This window comes from Schistocerca serialis, chromosome 3 (assembly GCF_023864345.2).
Source record: "Schistocerca serialis cubense isolate TAMUIC-IGC-003099 chromosome 3, iqSchSeri2.2, whole genome shotgun sequence".
Taxonomy (NCBI): Eukaryota; Metazoa; Arthropoda; class Insecta; order Orthoptera; family Acrididae; genus Schistocerca; species Schistocerca serialis.
In genome coordinates, this window is record NC_064640.1 from 762125642 (window position 1) to 762146857 (window position 21216).

General features: G+C 39.4%; 1 protein-coding gene across 1 annotated transcript in view; it reads right to left on the reverse strand.

Moving 5' to 3' along the window:
- The window catches only part of LOC126471204 (KICSTOR complex protein SZT2-like), a 525225-nt gene that overhangs the window by 18422 nt on the left and 485587 nt on the right, over nucleotides 1–21216 (reverse strand). The window contains exons 37-40 of the mRNA XM_050099318.1: nucleotides 17353–17483; nucleotides 17063–17259; nucleotides 15494–15706; nucleotides 11363–11549 (exon numbers count right to left, since the gene is read on the reverse strand). Coding sequence (XP_049955275.1) covers nucleotides 11363–11549; nucleotides 15494–15706; nucleotides 17063–17259; nucleotides 17353–17483 — 728 coding nt within the window. The remainder of the gene's footprint in view (nucleotides 1–11362; nucleotides 11550–15493; nucleotides 15707–17062; nucleotides 17260–17352; nucleotides 17484–21216) is intronic.

The following is a 21216-nucleotide window of genomic DNA, read 5'->3' on the forward strand; positions in this document are numbered from 1 at the left end:
GTTAATTTGGCCATTGACAAATGATATAAATTAGTGCTGTTTCTTAATTTCATATATTTTCTTCAATTCAGATAATTATATCCATTTTAAAACTTAAATTTCCTGACATCTAATGTTTTTGTCTACAAAAGTTGTGCAGTCTCAACTCAAGCTGGATGGTTGTCCATAACGTTTCATGTACTTGTTCCTCACAGGAAATATGGTATGTCTACCATGCTCCCACTTGAAACCACACATTTGGTTTGGACCATGAGGTTTCATATTAAGGAGGACAAACACTGCTGTTTTATGTCTAGGTAATGCTGGAGAACTGACTGCCAGCATGAATGCAGCAGTTTTCTTGCATTCACCATTAATTTTTTTCATAATTTTTACATATCTGCTATGCCTACCCTTTCTCAATCTTCTCTTAGTTCCTATACATTGTCATTACAATTTTCCATAAGATAACGTCCTTTCTATAACTGACAGTGTTTTGCATTTCTCTCACTGCTGGAACTTCTACAAGTAATATAGTATTACAGATATGTTACACACAATAAGAAGCTGGTTCTACCAAAAGCATTCAATTTCACAACCACATGAGAGATTTTAGGGCACCTGCAATATCTTGCAAGCTTCCTCTTTTCTCGTAACAGAGATTACATTCTTAGGAAGACTCACAGTCATACTGCTATTTGATAATCTCTCATGAGTGGATCCACTCGCTATTGCTCCGTCTCATTGGGAGTGTAAGGAGTTTATGAATTAAGAAGCAACTCATTCCCATGAGCCACACATGTTGGCTAAGGGCAGAGCTGAGCCTACCTGATCAAGCCTAATACAACTGAGATGTTGCACATGCCACAGATACTGCCTCTTTTTGAATCTTTTGCTTCAGTACCCATCTAATACATTGGCAGACAGCATATATTGACACTGACCTTTCATGTAAATGCTGCCCCTAGGTTAGCTTTACAACATTCGTATTGTTGCTTTAGTGGTACTGCATTATGTTCATGATACAGTCTATTCAGTCTTGAAATAAACCGTAGTGTTCAAACACATTAGGAGAGATGCAAGGTTTCTTGCTTTAAACTGCTGTCAACTCTGTTCATGATATTACTTTGCTTGCAATTCTCTTATATTCATATTCAACAATACCATCTGAGTCACATCTTACTGAAATTAAGGTTGCTATCAGTTCAACTGCTGTTGGATGTTTTATATGTTTCTGACATATGGTACCAGTTCTCTTATTTAGTGGGTCTGGCATGTCTTCTGTTGCTTTCAGGATATAAAAATTAGAATATTTACCCTTGAATACACAATGGACTCAGTTTTACAATGAGTAATAGGTGAGGATGTGGTGGTGAGGATTGTGGTTTGATAGGGACTAGACTACTAGATTACAATTCTCTCCACCTTAGACAAACTGTGATGTTAATGATTATGCCGAGAATGAGGGTAAAGACAATCTTTTTTACTGTCAAATCTATTTGCTATAACACTAATGTAATCCATTATTTGACTAAAGCAATAACAAGCTGGGGAGGAATGTCCAGATATTTTGGAAACACTTAATTTGTAGAGGCTAAAAGAGAGGTAATCCATACAACAAAAAGATAAGTAAATCAAACAATGGAAAATCCAGGATGGAATGTAACAATATTATGAAAAGGAAAGTTGCTACTCACCATATAGTGGAGATGCTGAGTCGCAGATAGGCACAACAAAATGACTCACAAGTAAAGCTTTCAGCTGTTAAGGCCTTTGTCAACAATAGACGACACACACACACACACACACACACACACACACACACACACACACACAAAACACAACTTGCACACAACTGCAGTCTCAGGCAACTGAAACCACACTGCGAGCAGCAACACCAGGGGCAGGGAGGGGGAGGGATAGTATGCTGAGGGTGGCAGACAGTGAAGTGCTGCAGGTTAGACAGAGGACAGGGGAGAGGTGGGGAGGGGGGGGAGGGGAGGGAAGTAGTGGAAAAGGAGAGAAATAAAAAGACTGGGTGTGATGGGGGAATGCTGGCCGTGTAGTGCTGGGAATGGGAATAGGGAAGGCGCTGAATGAGTGAGGACAGTGACTAATGAAGGTTGAGGCCAGGAGGGTTACGGGAACATAGGATGTATAGCAGGGAAAGTTCCCACCTGGACAATTCAGAAAAGCTGATGTTGGTGGGAAGGATCCATATGGCACAGGACGTGAAACAGTCACTGAAATGAAGGATGGGAAAGTGTTAGAGGATGTCGGTGCTGGGGAAGACCCAGCTGAAGGTTCAATGGGGCCCCTTTTGTGGCAAGAAGTCCTCTCTCTACATCTATCATACTTAATGACTTAAAATAAAGAATTCTGTAGGAAAAATACTAGTGTCAGTTACATCTAAAATGGAACTATGTGAGGCTAGAATGGTTAAACTGCAGTTTGTGTCAAGTGACACAGACTTTCTACGAAGCCTGGTAGGAAGTCCTCCATCCACAAGTGGTTTCCTTAATCATTCTTAATTGGTTGTGGGTACTGATAGCTTGCCACTCCATATCCCAAGCTTTCAGGATCATTAGGTTCCTGTGTTGGTATCATTGGTAAGTACCAGGTATTCCCATTTCTAGTAATTCACTTGCAGTCACACATTTGGCCAATTGGTCAGTAAGCTCATTTCCTGGTATACCAGCACGGCTTCACATCCAGATGAACATGATGGTAATGTTTTGCAGTTCAGATAGCAGATTCTGACCACTTGAAACTAATGTATTCTTTGGACAGCACTTTTTAACAGCTTGAAAACAGCTGAATGAGTTGCAGCAGAATAGGAACCCTTTGATGTCTTGGGTTCCCAGGTGTTGCAAGGCTCATGTTATGGCTTTCATCTCAACAGTGAACACAATATATGCATTTGGTAGAGACAATAGTTCTTGAACAACAGTGGACACAAACACATACCAAACTCTACCATTAGTTGTAGAACTGCCTGAGTGGATTGTTTCAGAGTATAGCTACTCACATAGGATCAAAAGAAATAGTCATCAGTAGATATTAGGGTCTGTGTTCCCTTTAGGTTGACAACACAGGTTAAGGTGTAGCTTTGGGAGATTTACATACCAAGGAGGAGCCCCTTGAGAGGATCTGTGTGTGAAATTGGACTGGGGAAGCTGAAGTTCATTCCTTAATACTAGGCTCCTGACTGCTGAACAGAACCAGATGGTATGGATAGCTAGGTGATGATTGAATTATTATGCATAATTAACAAGACGTTGCTGATGCCAGACTTGCAGCAGCAGCATGTATGCTTCTGCTAGAAGGCTGTCAATGGGATTTGCGTGAAAGGCTCCAGTTGTCAGCCTCATACAACTGTAGTGAATTGGATTTAGCTAGTCCATAGAGCACGTACTCTGTCAGACACCAACAGTTTGGTGATGGCAATAGAACACTTACAGTCGATGTTCAGCTAGAATGGATTCTCATCTAGAGATATCCAGAAGGCACTCTGACCTGCCAGTGAACCACAGAATCTAGAAGAAGAATCAGAAGAGGCAAAGAGGGTGGCATACTTGCCATATGCTGGATCGATCTCTGCTAAGATAAGCAGAATTCTCATGAAACATGACATCAAGAGCATACTTTTCCCACTCACTAAGATTGGGACAATGTTGGGTAATGTAAAGGATGACCTGGGGTTACGGAAGCCAGGCATTTACAACATACCATGTGAGTGTGGGATGTCATACATCGGCCAGACCACCAGGACTGAGGACATCAGGTATAAAGAATATCAGAGGCGCATCAGACTCAGACAGGCAACCAAATCCGCAACAGCAGAACACTGTCTAGAGCTTGGTCACTTGATGAACTACAATGACACCATGATTGTCACACAGGCCCTTAGATATTGGGACAGTGTCATAAAAGAGTCCATCAAGATCAAGATCACAGAGAATCTAATCAGCCGTAACAACGGATACCAGCTCAGCATGGCCTGGGATCCGGCTCTTGAACTTCTGAAAACTCCATGCAAAACACATGGAGATTTCAGAAGAAGCAGGAGTGGGTACCGAGAAAACGGCCACGAGACAGAGCACCAGACACTACAGATTTGTCCTGACACTCCTGAGATCACAACCATGAACATAAAGGACATCCAAGTCAGGGCAGACGTTGGTCGGTACACCAAAGATCAGAGGCAACCACTGGACCTGCACCTGGCACGTGCGGACCAGAGACAGAACACTCGACGTGGCACAGACTGTTTACAGAGTGCCCAGCAAGAGACAGAAGTGGGAACCGAGGAAACAAAATGAGACAGAACACCAGCATTACCGGACCAGTTTTGACAGACCTCTGATGATGACCACAACCCCAGAGGACAGCCACACCGGGCGCAGATGGCATTCGGAACACCAATGACCAGAGGGGACCATGGGAGTCAGGCCTGATGGGCGTGGACCGCGAACGAAACACTCAACACGGTGTGGACCAGTTATAAATCGCTCAGCAAGAAACAGAAGTGGAGACCAAGGAAACAGCCAGGATACAGAACACTAGACGCTACTGAGATGACCACAACCCCAGAGAGCAGCCGAACTGGGTGTGGACGGTAGTGGGAACACCAGTGACCAGAGAGGTCCATGGGACCGGCATCTGGCAGGCACGGACGAGGAGGGAACACCTGATGGCAGCGTGGATGAACTAGGGAGTGCCCAGCACCTTGCAGGCATAAATACTGGACTCAGTCTGCCCAAGAACCATTCTCGGAGTTACACCATCGAATGCAAGAATGACGTGAACATCTGGCAGACGTCCCATTTTTTCAAAATGTCAACAGATCGGCAGGAAAGCCTGAAGAACTACAGGATTGAGCAAGTTTAATACCAATGGCACTGTGGATATGTATGCAACACACAAATAATCCAAACGGGATAATATTAAGGACTCATGTAGCCACAAAAGAAATGTATAAATAGCTCCCCTGGAGGGGCTACTGAGGAATTTTTTTCCATACAATTAACTTTAACAGGCAGGCATGCAATAACCATATTATCTTCTCATTTTAAGGCTGCCAGATCTCTCCCCAAGTGAGAATGTTCGAAGCATTATGAGCAAGGCATTCCATCCAGCTCAGAATTCCCTAACAAACCCTTGGACAGAAATTGCCACAGTATCCCTCTAAAGGACAGAACACAATTCAGTCAATGCCAAGCCAAATAACTGCTTGCTTAACAGACAGAGGTGGACAAACACATTATTGATTCACTCAATTTGTGAAGCTCTTTCTCTTGAATAAATCATTCAGCATTTCTGAAATTGTAATAATTTGTTTGTCTGTACATGTATATAACATCTACCAATTTCTGCCCCATTTGGATAATTGCTTTGTGGTACTTCCTGCCACCCGCCACCCTCTCCCCCCCCCCCCCCCCCCCCCACCCACCCCAAGAACGTACATTGTTCAAACAAGGGTTTAGGTTGAAGACTGCTCTTTTGAATTGGGTTACCTTTGTATCTTCGAGTAGCCAGACAACCATCCAGTTCATACAGCCTCAGTCTCATATGTCTGGGTAAAGCTAAGCATGAGCATGCCACTCCTATTGTCACATGACTACACCAACCAGCAAACTTTCAGTCAGTTCTGCACTCGCATCTGATATTGTCAGTCACTATCACCACTATACTACAAAATACTGGATAACAACCTCACTTGGCACTTGGTCTTTCTCTCTGATTGTGATTCAGATTGTCTCTCTCTTTCCTCTTGCCCTGTTGACATTGCTGTGGCAAAGGTTTCTGATTTGCATTTAACTGTTTACATCAATTGCTTTGGCCTTGTCCTTGTCTGTGTACTGTCTGTCATCAGGCAGCCATGTTTAGCTCAGCTACTGCTTGGTGTCATGTTATCTTCTGCATGCGGCCCCTCTGCCTTGTGGCTTCAAGTGTTTCTCTCTTGGGTTCACACGCACATGCTGATATCCAGCTACTCGCAGATGTAGCAACATGCCTGTGTTTTAGCTTAACATCCACTGTTGTGTTTTAGTCACCTTGGAGTTGAGGGTTTTCTTGGTGAGGGTCGTCCCTTCCACAAAACCCACATGATGAAACCGTTGGTTCCACAGTGTGCAACACCTAATATTCCTGCTCAGCATCCAATAACTGATGGGAGGCATGCAAAATTTAAGAGTTAGCAAACTGAGACTCATAATCATTAGATAGTTCAGAACCTAAAATGTGTCAAACATGTGCTCAGTGAAATTGGGTCTCCTTCCTATGGAGTGTGGATGCACGAAATGTGATGCACTGTACATAGTGGAAGAAATACGAAAAAGACAAAGAGAACGAAAATGGGAATGAAATAAGAAGGATCTCTGAGTATATCCCCTTCCTATAGATTGTTTATTTTTGGGTTTAATGCATATGTGACAGAAGTGTATCACCTGGATGAAGAATGTGTCAGATTAACACTGTGATAATCATATGTAAATGGACATAAGCCTTACAATCTAAATTATATGTAAACAGATACACAAAAAGTTAGGTACAAATGTTCAAATAATAACTCAGATAATAGTAGTAATAATAGTCACATGAACAAATTATTAGGCTTACATTCTAATTCATACAATAAGCATTCTTTCAACAAGTTCTCCTTTTCTGGAGAGTCCAGCAGCCACATGTAAAAGAGGCTACGATGGCTGTCAGCTAGGTCGTGAGTATTTCTCTTCTTTCTATTCCAGTGTGATATCAGGTACTGAAATTAAGAACAGTATTTGGCATAAAATGGAATGTCTGGTTACAATAACTGCAGTGCACCTTGAGTATCCCCCCATGAAACATGGACCTTGTCACTGGTGGGGTGACTTTCATGCCTCAGCACTACAGATAGCCGTACCGTAGGTGCAACCACAATGGAGGGGTATCTTTTGAGAGGCCAGACAAATGTGTGGTTCCTGAAGAAGAGCAGCAGCCTTTTTAGTAGTTTCAGGGGCAACAGTCTGGATCATTGACTGATCTGGCCTTGTAACATCAGCTTTACTGTATGGTTAAATGATGATGGCATCCTCTTGGGTACAATATTCTAGAGGCAAAATAGTCCCCCATTTGGATCTCTGGACAGGGAATACTCAGGATGATGTCATTATCAGGAGAAAGAAAACTGGCATTCTATGAATCAGAGCATGGAATGTCAGATTCCTTAATTGGGCAGGTAGGTTCGAAAATACAAAAAGGGAAACGGATATGTTAAAGTTAGATATAGTGGGAATTAGTGAAGTTCAATGGCAGGAGTAACAAGACTTCTGGTCAGGTGAATACAGGGCTATAAATACAAAATCAAAGAGAGATAATGCAGGAGTAGATTTGATAATGAATAAAAAATAGCAGCACAGATAAGCTACTATAAACAGCATAGTGAACTCATTATTGTATCCAAGATAGACATGAAGCCCACACCTACCACACTAGTACAAGTTCTTATGCCAACTATCTCCATAGATGACAAAGAGATTGAAGAAATGTATGATGCAATAAAAGAAATTATTCAGATAGTTAAGGGAGATGAAAATTTAATAGTCATGGGTGATTGGAATTCAATAGTAGGGAAAGGAAGAGAAGGAAAAGTAGTAGGTGAATATGGACTGGGGATAAGAAATGAAAGAGGCAGCCGCCTGGTAGAATTTTGCACAGGGCATAACTTAATCATAGCTGACACTTGGTTTAAGAATCAAGAAAGGAGGTCATATGAGTGGAAGAGGCCAGGAGACACTGGAAAATTTCAGATAGATTATATAATGGTACGACAGAGATTTAGGAACCAGGTTTTAAATTGTAAGACCTTTCCAGGGGCAGACGGGGACTCTGACCACAATTTATTGGTTATGAACTGTAGATTAAAACTGAATAAACTGCAATAAGGTAGGAATTTAGAGAGATGGGAACTGGATAAACTGAAAGAACCACAGGCTGTAGAGAGTTTCAGAGAGAGCATTAGGGAGCAATTGACAAATACAGGGGAAAGAAATATGGTAGAAGAAGGAAGGATAGCTTTGAGAGATGAAATAGTGAAGGCAGCACAGGATCAAGTAGGTCACAAGACAAGGGCTAGTAGAAATCCTTGGGTAACAAATGAGATATTGCATTTAACTGATGAAAGCAGAAAATATAAAAATGTAGTAAATGGAGCAGGCAAAAAGGAATACAAACGTCTCAAAAATGAGATCGACAGGAAGTGCAAAATGGCTAAGCATGGATGGCTAGAGGACAAATGTAAGGATGTTGAGGCACATATCTCTAGGGGTAAGATAGATACTGCTTACAGGAAAATTAAAGAGACGATTGGAGAAAAGAGAACCACCTGTATGAATACTAAGATCTCAGATGGAAAACCAGTCCTAAGCAAAGAAGGGAAAGTGGAAAGGTGGAAGGAGTATATTGAGGGTCTATACAAGGGCGATGTACTTGAGGGTAATGCAATGGAAATGGAAGAGGACATAGATGAAGATGAAATGGGAGATATGATACTGTGTAAAGAATTTGACAGAGCACTAAAAGACCCAAGTCAAAAAAAGGCCCCGGGAATAGACAACATTCCATTAGAACTACTGATAGCCTTGGGAGGGCCAGCCATGACAAAAAAAAAAAAAAAACTATCATCTGGTGGGCAAGATGTACGGGACAGGAGAAATACCTTCAGACTTCAAGAAGAATATAGTAATTCCAATCCCAAAGAAAACGGGTGTCGACAGGTGTGAAAATTACCAAACTATCATTTTAATACGTCTTGGTTGCAAAATACTTACATGAATTCTTTACAGATGAATGGAAAAACTGGTAGAAGCTGACCTCAGGGAAAATCAATTTGTATTCCGTAGAAACGTTACAACTAGTGAGGCAATACTGACCCTACAACATACTTCAGAAGATAGATCAAGGAAAGACAAACCTACGTTTCTAGCATTTGTGGACTTGGAGAAATCTTTCGACAATGTTGACTGGAATACTCTCTTTCAAATTCTGGAGGTGGCAGTGGTAAGAGACAGGGAGTAAAAGGCTATTCACAATCTGTACAGAAACCAGATGGCAGTTATAAGCGTCAAGGGGCACGAAAGAAAAGCAGTGGTTGAGAAGGGCCTAAGACAGGGTTGTAGCCTACCCCCCGATATTATTCAATGAGTATATTGAGCAAGCAGTAAAGGAAACAAAAGAAAAATTTTGAGTAGGAATTAAAATCCATGGAGAAGAAATAAAAAACTTTGTGGTTTGCCGATGACATTGTAATTCTGTCAGAGACAGCAAAGGACCTGGAAGAGCAGTTGAATGGAATGGACCGTGTCTTGAAAGGAGAATATAAGACGAACATCAGAAAAAACAGAACAAGGATAATGGAATGTAGTTGGATTAAATCAAGTGATGCTGAGGGAATTACATTAGGAAATGAGACACTTAAAGAAGTAGATGATTTTTGCTATTTGGGGGGCAAAATGGCTGATTATGGTCAAAGTAGAGAGGATATAAAATGTAGTCTGGCTAAGGCAAGGAAAACGTTTCTGTAAAAGGGAAATTTGTTAACATCAAGTATAGATTTAAGTGCCAGAAAGTCTTTTCTCAAAGTATTTGTATGGAGTGTAGCCATGTATGGAAGTCAAACATGGACGATAAATAGTTTAGACAAGATGATAATAGAAGCTTTCAAAATGTGGTGCTACAGAAGAATGCTGAAGATTAGATGGGTAGATCAGGTTACTAATGAGGAGATACTGGACAGAACTGGGGAGAAGAGGAATTTGTGGCACAATCTGAGTAAAAGAAGGAATCGGTTGGCAGGACACATTCTGAGGCATTAAGGGACCACCAGTTTAGTATTGGAGGGAAGCATGGAGGGTAAAAATTGTAGAGGGAGACCAAGAGATGAATACACTAAGCAGATCCAGAAGGATGTAGACTGCAGTAGTTACTTGGAGATGAAGAAACTCGCACAGGATAGAGAAGCATGGAGAGCTGCAGCAAACCAGTCTCTGGATTGAAGACCACAACAACAACAATGCTAAATTCTCTGAGCCCCCTGGGGGATGTTTCCAGAATAAAATTTTGAGTTCGAGTGGAAACATCCCCCAGGCCGTGGCTAAGCCATGTCTCCGCAATAGCCTTTCTTCAAGGAACAATTATTCTGCAAGGTTCGCAAGAGAGCTTCTGTGAAGTTTGGAAGGTTTTATAACATGATACATCTCTTTTGGTGGACCATTATTTCTTATTTAGTCTATTAACCACCTCTGCTTGGACAAAGATTTGGTATTATAATCAAATAAAGTCCAGAATGAAATTTTCACCCTGCAGCAGTGTGTGCACTGATATGAAACTTCCTGGCAGATTAAAACTGTGTGTCACACAGAAACTCAAACTCTGGACCTTTGCCTTTCATGGGTAAGTGCTGTATCAACTGAACTGCCTAAGCACAACCCAACACCTGTTCACACAGCTTTATTTCCACCAGTATCCCATCTTTACCTTCCAAACTTAGCAGAAGCTCTTCTGCGAACCTTGCAGAACTAGCACTCCTGTAAGAAAGGATATTACAGAGACATAGTTTAGCCACAGCCTGGGGGATGTACTCAGAATGGAATTTTCACTCTGCAGTGGAGTGTGCGCTGGTATGAAACTTCTTGGCAGATTAAAACTGTGTGCCAGACTGAGACTCGAACTCTGGAGCTTTTCTCTTCATGGCAACTACTCTACCAACTGATCTACCCAAGCATGACTCATGACCTGTCCTCATAGCTTTACTTCTGCCAGTTTCTTGTCTCCTACCTTCCAAATTTCACAGCTCTCCTGCGAACCTTGCAGAACTAACACGCCTAGAAGAAAGGGTATTGCAGAGGCATGGCTTAGCCACAGCCTGGGGGATGTTTCCAGCCCCAGGCTGTGGCTAAGCCATGTCTCCACAATAGCATTTCTTCCAGGAACGATTATTCTGCAGGGTTCGCAAGAGAGCTTCTGTGAAGTTTGGAAGGTAGGAGATGAGGTACTGGTGTAAGTAAAGCTTGAGGATGGGTCGTGAGTTGTGCTTGGGTAGCTCAGTTGGCAGAGCACTTGCCCGCAAAAGGCAAAGGTCCAGAGTTCGAGTCTCAGTCCAGCATACAGTTTTAATCTGCCAGGAAGTTTCATATCTAACAAAATTTAAAAAAAATTTTTAAATAAATCTGGACATTTTACTTTCACTACTACCTCATTAAGTAAGAATTTAATATTTCTAGCATGCCATAGAAAACACAAATTAATTAAATGAAGTGAGCAACAAGCAGAGTTTTCAGACTGAGTCATTTTCTGTTGAAATTCAACTGGGCACAACGAAAAATTGTATAAAAAATCACATTACCATTTCCTTGGTGTCTTTTGGAGAACACTGAAGTTTATCCCATAACAAATGAGTTCTGCAATCAACCATTCCTTTTGCTACCATGCTCTTTATGCGATTACATGAAGTGGATGCTTGTTCCAAAATAAGCTGCTGCATCAACTGTTCGTGTGACGAATAGTAGCCCAAGTAGTTCACAGATTCTTGTCTGAAAGCAACAAAATTACATAAAAAAGGTTTCTTCTTAAGTTAGTTACCAATGAAAGTATAAGGCAAAAATCATTACAGATTTCCTGGAAAAATTTGTTTTGTTCTACAGGTCACTTGACAAGAAAAAAAGAGAGACAAAATGCCCACTACCCTAGCTACAGTCATATTTAGTATTTAGTAGAAAACACTGCCACTATGATCATGCGAGTTATTAAAATCTCTTCCCTTCTTAAAGAGGTAGTTTATGTGATTTTTAAATATATGATGCAGATAACTATGATGAATTCATACTGTCTTTACTACAATGAGGTGACAAAAGTTATGAGATACCTCCCAATATCACGTCATTTTGCCCAGTGTAGTGCAGCAACTCATCATCATGGCATGGACTCAAAAGGTTGTTGGAAGTCCCCTGCAGAAATATTGAGCCATGCTACCTCTACATCCACCCATAATTGCAAAAGTGTTGCCAGTGCAGGAGTTTGTGCAGGAACTGACCTCTCAATTATGTTCCATATATGTTCAATGGGATTCATACCGAGTAATCAGTATGGGAAGATCATTTTCTCAAATTCTCCAGATTGTTCTTCAAACCAAACATGAAGAGTTGTGTCCTGGTGTCATGACATCATTGCTTGGGAGCATGAAGTCCATGAATGGCTGCAAATGGTTTCCAAGTAGCTGAACATAAACATTTGCAGTCAATCATTGGTGCAGTTCGGCCAGAGGGCCCTGTCCATTCTATGTAAACACAACCCACACCATTATGGAGCCACCACCAGCTTGCAGAGTGCCTTGTTGACGACTTAGGTCCATGGCTTTGTGTGGTCTGCACCACACTCAAATCCTACCATCAACTCTTACCAACTGAAATTAGGACTCATGTGACCAGGTCACATGTTTAGAGTTGTCAAGGGCCTAATCAATATGATTACGAGCCCTGGAGAGGCAATGCAGGTGATGTCATGCAGTTAGCGAAGGCTCTCACTTCGGCTGTCTGATAGCAGTGTCCTAGCGGGCATATTCATCATACATTCCACATTGATTTCTGTGGTTATTTCAGGCAGTGTTACTTGTCTGCTACCACTGACAACTCTATACAAACACTGCTCCTCCCGGTCATTAAATGAAGGCCGTCAGTCACTGCATTGTCCATGGGGAGAGGTAATGCCTGAAATTTTGTATTCTCAGAATACTCTTCTACATCTACATCTACATTTATACTCCGCAAGCCACCCAACGGTGTGTGGCGGAGGGCACTTTACGTGCCACTGTCATTACCTCCCTTTCCTGTTCCAGTCGCGTATGGTTCGCGGGAAGAACGACTGTCTGAAAGCCTCCGTGCGCACTCTAATCTCTCTGATTTTACATTCGTGATCTCCTCAGGAGGTATAAGTAGGGAGAAGCAATATATTCAATACCTCATCCAGAAACGCACCCTCTCGAAACCTGGCGAGCAAGCTACACCGCGATGCAGAGCGCCTCTCTTGCAGAGTCTGCCACTTGAGTTTATTAAACATCTCCGTAATGCTATCACGGTTACCAAATAACCCTGTGACGAAACGTGCCGCTCTTCTTTGGATCTTCTCTATCTCCTCCATCAACCCGATCTGGTATGGATCCCACACTGATGAGCAATACTCAAGTATAGGTCGAATGAGTGTTTTGTTAGCCACCTCCTTTGTTGATGGACTACATTTTCTAAGGACTCTCCCAATGAATCTCAACCTGGTACCCGCCTTACCAACAATTAATTTTATATGACCATTCCACTTCAAATCGTTCCGCACGCATACTCCCAGATATTTTACAGAAGTAACTGCTACCAGTGTTTGTTCCGCTATCATATAATCATACAATAAAGGATCCTTCTTTCTATGTATTCGCAATACATTACATGTGTCTATGTTAAGGGTCAGTTGCCACTCCCTGCACCAAGTGCCTATCCGCTGCAGATCTTCCTGCATTTCGCTACAATTTTCTAATGCTGCAACTTCTCTGTATACTACAGCATCATCCGCGAAAAGCCGCATGGGACTTCCGACACTATCTACTAGGTCATTTATATATATTGTGAAAAGCAATGGTCCCATAACACTCCCCTGTGGCACGCCAGAGGTTACTTTAACGTCTGTTACACTGTGGTTCTTGGAATATTGAAATTCCTAATGATTTCCAAATTGGAATGTCTTGTGCGTCTAGCTCCAACTACTATTCTGCATTTGAAGTCTGTTAATTACCATCATGTGGTCATAATCACAATGGAAATTTTCCACATGAAGAAACTAAGTACAAATGACAGCTCTACCAATGCATTACACTTTTATACTTGTGTACCCAATACTACCACCATCTGTACAAGGGTATACTGCTATAGTGTGATTTTTATCACCTCATTGTATATTATTTATATTTTAACACATGAAGATCTAAATGAACAATTGAAAGATGATGATATCCACAGCCAATACATGGTAAATCTTGTAGCAATATACCACAGCTCCACAATTTATACGTTTTGTGTCACATCAAGGCCTCTTGAAGGATCATAGCATGTTTATACATACACAGTAGAACACAGTCTCCTTAAAGTTATTTGTGAAAATATTGGTAGACCACAACAAAACAAAGTGAGAATCATGTAGATATACTGAGATGATTGTGTTTCAGATACTATGCTGGTAGATATGACAATCATTGCTTCATTGCTTACAACGTATTTTCGAGTGATTGATCCACTGTGATAATTATGCATCGGAATGGGCCAGTTGTTACAAGATGATGCAGATTTTTGCATCTCATGGGGTTTTTTTTTTTTTTTTTACTGTTTAGATGACTATGTTCGTGCAAGATGAATGAAATGTTATGTTAGCAGTTATGAACAAACGAATAGACTGAATGAGAAACTAAGTGAAGCATTGTTGCAGCAGTCTACACTAAAGGTATTTCACAATTCCATAAGGTGTTGCAAGAAGATGTAGTGTCTAATCTAGGATACTTACAAAGTGCTTGTTGATCTAGATTTGTTAACTGCCACTGTTTTTAATTACATGTCTGTGATAGGATACTAATTGTGAAATGTTTTCCCCATATCATTACTCAAAACGTTACTCTAAAGTAAAATGCTAACACTTTTATCTTGATATGGAAAGCTTATCTATGAAGTACTTTATTTCTCAAAACATATTTAAATTTGTATTGACTTATGAATCACTATTCTATATAATACATATTTATGGGACATGCCACATAGTACTTCACACATATTTAGCGACAATAAGTTATCTGTAAAGTGGTGCTTGGAAGAGCTAATGTCAGCCTAGAATTTATTTAGAATGCGCAAGAGAGCTATTCAGGTGCTAGTTCACATAACAATTAATTTTCTTCGATTGCAGCCTGAAAAACTAAGTAAGCTCATACAGCATCTAATTTAGAACACAGAAACATGGCTAAAAGGGCACATGCTAAGCTGAGTCACATTAAGTACTTTCACAGAGGGTTACACTTATTCAAATTTTTATGCACATAAGACAAAAAGAGGCGACTCTCTTCTAACTCACTGCATGATCAAATAAATTAAATGTGGTATTAATGTTGAAGGAAAGTTCTTGTAGGGTGTAAATATTTTAGCATTAAAGGAGACCACTCACTGAAAGGCAGTAGCATTGAGTTGTCAAAAGGCATGCACAAAAGGAAGAAAACTTGCTAGTTTTCAGAGTTATCCTTTGACGATCTAGAGTGAAATATACAAACACACATGCATATACATGCCTATGTTCCTACATGGTGCCAGATAGACTGACAGTGATATTTGTTGTTTACTTACAGATTAACATTTGAGTGTGTTCTCTGCTTACAATCATATTTCAATTAGTGTGAATAATGTAATTGTAAACACCACTTCTAATTTCAATTAAAAAGCCAATTATGTCCATGAAATACCTTATCTGTGTTTGTGTTGGGACACTGATGTCCTTTGTATGTTCTGAACTTGTTGATGATTCAAGCCCGCTGTGAACAGTTTCACTGTCAGAAGCATTCTTATCACTGCACTGGTCATCAGGCAAAGGCTGCTGTGGTTGTTCATGTGTAGCAGTTGAAACTGTGCAGAACTTTCCAAGTTTCCTTTCAATTTCTAGCTTCGGGTACAGTTCCCTGTTTAAAAGTATGTACAATTACTGAATTCAACATCACACATCCCATCACTTATCTTATTGAATAAAATGAAAAAATTACAAAAATCAGATTTATTAAAAAAATTTAATTAGGTAGTATTTTTATGAAATACACTGAGTGTGGAAACTGAGAGGATGTGAATATGCAGGGATTGAATCTGGATCATTGCGTTTACATTGGCATTGTGGGAATTGGTCTGGAGTTAACTGCATGTATTTGATTAATATACAATGAAGTGGTGTATGTAAACTGAAACTGATTTACAATGGATAACCATAATATTTTGAGGTCCTCCCAATAGTCTGCACAACAGTTTCAGTTTATAATTAATTTATATGTGACAAAGATATTTTTATCAGAATATCTTAATAAGTACAAAACTAGTACTGTAGGCATGCACCACACAGGAAGTTCAACAAAATGCTGTGAAAGGGAAACACAATCATTAAACACAGCATACAGAAAAGGTTAACACAATACAATTGGCAGACAACAAAGCCATAATTGTTATATTGGTTTGAGGCTTGTGTTTGGTTGAAAAGAACACACAACATTTGACACTGGAAGGAATATAAGGGAATCATAAAATAAGTTATCCTTTTAAAAGACATTTTAAATGAGGAAAATGATGAAGTTAATATGTACAGCAGAATATGACATGGACATTGAGGTAGACAAATATAACGTGGGAGTTAAAACATCTATGGCTGTACTTTACTTCACACATCACAGACATAAAACAATGTCAAGTCCAAAAATAGAGTGAAAGAAAATGGGTGCCTAGAGTTTGATATCTCACGGTCATTTAGATAACTAAAGACAAAACAATAGGTTGGGGAAGGATGACAGTATGAAGTGACCTTGTGTTGTTTAAGAACCAATTCTGATATTTGTCTGAAACAATTTCAGCAAATCACAGAAAAGTGAAATAGGTATGGCTGAAGATCGAGATGCCGTATCAGATGTGGCATCTTTTCTGCAAATACAAGCTAAAGTTCGTACAAATGGAAGGCTTATTGACCAAGTTATGAGCCTGTTTCTTTAAATACACATTTTAGTAAATAAGCTGAGAAACAAAAACATTTAGCTCATAAGAGTGAACTGCAAAGAGTGGCACAGTTTTTATTCACATTGCGCTGGGAGTTCCTGAGGTATGAGTTTGGTATAATTTACACTCTGTATATTGCAGATGAGTCTTCTCCTCCTTCTTATTAACAAACAGAAACACATTTGGCCACACATTATATTCTGCATAAACAATTATAAAAAAATACAAAATAATGACATTTGGACAACTAATCATCAATTAATATTTATTACATGCACAGAACTCACCTGCGACTTGTTAAAATAATGTAATATTTCAGCCGTAATGTTGACTCTTCAATGGACTTCTCAGCTTGATCATATAAAAATGAATTATGAGATACAATCAAGGTGATATCAAAATCATCTGTACGTTTCACATCATGAGCATCTTTATATGTGATATGAGGTGTATTTTCAAGTTGAACAAGAACATATTCATTATCCTGCAAAAATAATTGGACAAACTGATAACATGGTACTTGATGATGACTTAAAATGAAATAAATTACATCTTTCCCACATGTGATTATACTTACATATGGAGTATCAATTTCATAAGTCACTGGAACCATTCGAAAAACTTCCATTCGATACTGCTTCTCATGACTCAAAAGGTAGTTGAAAAGTTGACGGGCTGGTGTTGTCAGGTCTTCCACATCCAGTACATCTGAAACCAACAGTACTCTTAAGATAAAAAATTTCCTGCAGCATTTCTTATCAAATTAGAAGAAAACAGTATAAGGCCAAGTCTCAATATTAAAACTGCATAGGAATTAGACATTCTTATAATGGGAGAAAACATGACAACAAAAATGGAGAGGATGGTGAGGTCAGAGCTGACCTTCCTAACAACAGCATGGTCGTCATAAATGGACTATTTATTCATCTATACAGAATGGGGAATGCAATTTCCCATACCTCACTCATAGGAACTATCCAAGCATTTGCCTCAAGTTGTCTAGGAAAACCATTTGCCTCAAATTGTCTCGAAAAACCACAAATAATTTTATCCTGAATGATTGGACAGGGATTTAAACCTTACTTCTGTCAACACAAGTCAATTTTGTTAACAACAGTGCCAATGTGTGTGCTCTGCTATGATAAAAAGTTCAAAAGCTAAGCAGCAATCATTATTCATTTTTTAAGTGCCTCACTGCCTTTCCTCTGTGTAGCAGATGATGTTTTTTCTTCACATCATTATTTTATCTTCCATACATGATTTTCTATTACAAAATAATATACATTTGTATTGTTGTTAGTAATATTATTATTATGATAAATATTTCAGTTTTGTGGTCTGACACTCATGTAGCTAATATATATGTATGAGATTTTAGAAGCCCATATTCTGATTTCAGTGGCTGCTAGGATTTTAAAGTTAACATGCAACTGATGCACTGTTCACCATACATCTGACTAGTACAAAAACCCTTTCAGAACTGTCTTAATATATCATTTTCTTAATGTAGTTAATTTTGAAGAAATACTAATACTACTTCTCAGCTTCTGTTCTTTCAGTAAGTCTTCATTTCTTCTTCTCTTGAATATTTACAGTTTAGTTTGAGACTATTTCAATCCAATAGAAATTTGCAAAATCCAACTTGCACAATAAATCTGAAAAGAAATCGTCGCTGTTCTAGTTTAAATAATCTGCCATAGCAGACAACGCAAAAATACATCAATTGATCAAGTGGAAAAATAGTGGCAACCAGGCAGTTGTATAAAATATTCTTGCAGTATAAAATAAAAATAAAGATTAGAGCATATGGTGATAATCTTCATCATCTTTGAGAGAAACAACAAGGATACTACAGCAAAAAACTTCAGTCCGACATCCTGATAGTTGCTGAATTTCAAATGAATTTTGTGTGTCATTAGCCTGTTTTGAAGCACTGAGCATTTCTACACATCTTAAGTCAGCATAATGCATTGGAATTGACTTCTTTCAGGCACAGAATGTACTTATTTAAAAGCTACTTATTTTTCCTGTTTTCAGTTTCAAACAGTCACATTCCTCCGGCTGCTGCATTCTCTTTGACATATACTCAGAAATTAATGTTCCAACAGATCACTCAATAAATCCTCTGTCAGACCTGTTACCTTGTCCTCAATGAAAGACTCTGCTTTCTAACCACATAAACTTTCTTTACAAATATTTTCAGTCATTACGCATTATTACAGGCAGAAAACTATTCAAATTATGACAAGCAAGATGATCATTGTCTCTGGTCAGTGACTAGACACTGTGGTCATGTGTGTGTGAGTTGTGAATGTGTGTGTATTGTCTATTTTTAGAAGTAGGTCTTTTGGCCAAAAGCTCACATGTTTAGCAGTCTTTCTGTTGTGCTCATCTGCAGCTCAACATCTCCTCTATATGGTGAGTAGTAATCTATTCTTTTCACAATCCTGTCATTATTTCATCCTTGATTTTCAACTGTTTGATTAAGGTACAAATTTGCATTACAGACAAGCAGTTACAATCAAATGTAAACAATGCACTCTTCTGTGGACACAGAAGATGAATTTATTGTAGATGAGTACATTAAAATTTAATGAACTATACAAAATAGATCTGTATAATGCATTGTTTCTGGACTATTTTGAGTTACTTAATTGTACTTAAATTGAGAACCAATTCTGGGACACACTGACAAATAAACTTTCATAGTATCAGGAGTGTTCAAACAGTATCAGACCTTCTTGTTTCCCGTGTAAGCAAAAGAAGTGCGAAAGACTTACTTTGGTGGAGATGTGGTGGGGGACAGTCATGGGTAGTTGTGAATTTTTTCTCACCAGCAGACAGTGTCAGTTGCTAATGGCCAGCCCATGAACATGGACCTGTTGTGAGCACTCATCAGATTCCAGTAAGTTGTTAAATGACAGAAAAAACAGAGCAGTGAAATAATATCAAATCTTGCCAAAAACTTGGAGTTATCCAAATGCAAACCATTTGCAAGATTCAACAAGCTTCTGGGGATGATGCCATGAGCAACTCATAGATAAAGGGGTCCTGTAACTGATTCAAAGATGGCCCCACATCAGCTGACAGTGGACAATATTTCATCAGCCCCACAACAAGAGGAAATGACAATGTCATTGAGCAAGTGCAGACACTGGGCATGGAAGAATGTCATATCACAGTACAAGAACTTGCAAATGAGGTAGGTGTAAGCATTGGATTGGTACATTCAGTTTTGATTGAGGATTTGAACAAGAGTAGAGTCTCCACAAAATTCATACTGCATTTGATGATGATAGGGCAGAAGCAACACCATCTGCAAATCAGAGACGTGGGTTTGTGTGTATGACCCAAAAACCAAGATGCAATCATCACAATAGAAATGGCTGACATCTTCAGGACCAACAAAATCATGGCAGATCTGTAGCAATACCTGCTCTTTTTTTTAACACTAATGGGGTGGTACATCATGAGCACACACCAATAGCCAACCCATCAGAAAGGAACACTACCACAAGTCCTTTTGTCATCTTTATGGTGCTGTGTGCTGCCAACGACTGGATATGTGGGCAGTAAAAACTGGGTAGCCCCATCACAATAACACATCTGCCCCTCCTGCAAATCTGATTCAGACTTTATTCACCAAACACAATATTCCTGTGGTTAGTCAGGCTTCCTACTTACCAACATGGCCCCATGTGACTTTCTGCTATCTCCCAAGCTGAAAATGCCCCTGAAAGGAACATGATGCATCAAGACATCATGTGGAATATGATGACCTAGCTAATCACTATTTGAAAAGACTTAATCCTGAAGTATTTTGAATAATGTTAGGAGTGTTGGGTGAAGTGTGTGCATTACCAAGAAGATTACTTTGAATGGGATTAGGTTTCTGTACCTCAAACCAATAAATCTATTCCTACCAACCAAAGGCTTCATCCTTTTTAAATAGACCTTGTTGGCAAAAAGACACTGAAAAAACTACAAGAAAATAATTTATAACCATTTAGGGCAATCATGTCAAATTCTAAGTACATTCCAAAGGCTGGTGAGCCTCCAGAAGTCTTTTACATGGTCACTGGTTAGATACTAGAATGTCTTTTAGCTTCTCTTCCTGTAGACATGCAAACAAAGTACCAATTGTCTTATGCATTGAATGCATAATGTTGTAGTGTTAGAAGTGTCTTATGCACCTATGTTTAAATTTCCTTCTATGGAGGAGAACAACAGCTTCAAAGATTGAGCAGTCATCATTACTTCTTTAGCACATGTGTACCGCATAACATTTTGTTTTAAAGCTGAGTGACTATCAGTGCTCTTAGTCATTTTATACATAACTATGTATGCAGTAAGATGAAATTCAAATTCATAAAACAAAACATAAGAAATAAATCTGTTTTTAGTATAATTCTGAACAAGTCTCTCAATTTTAAGAATAATT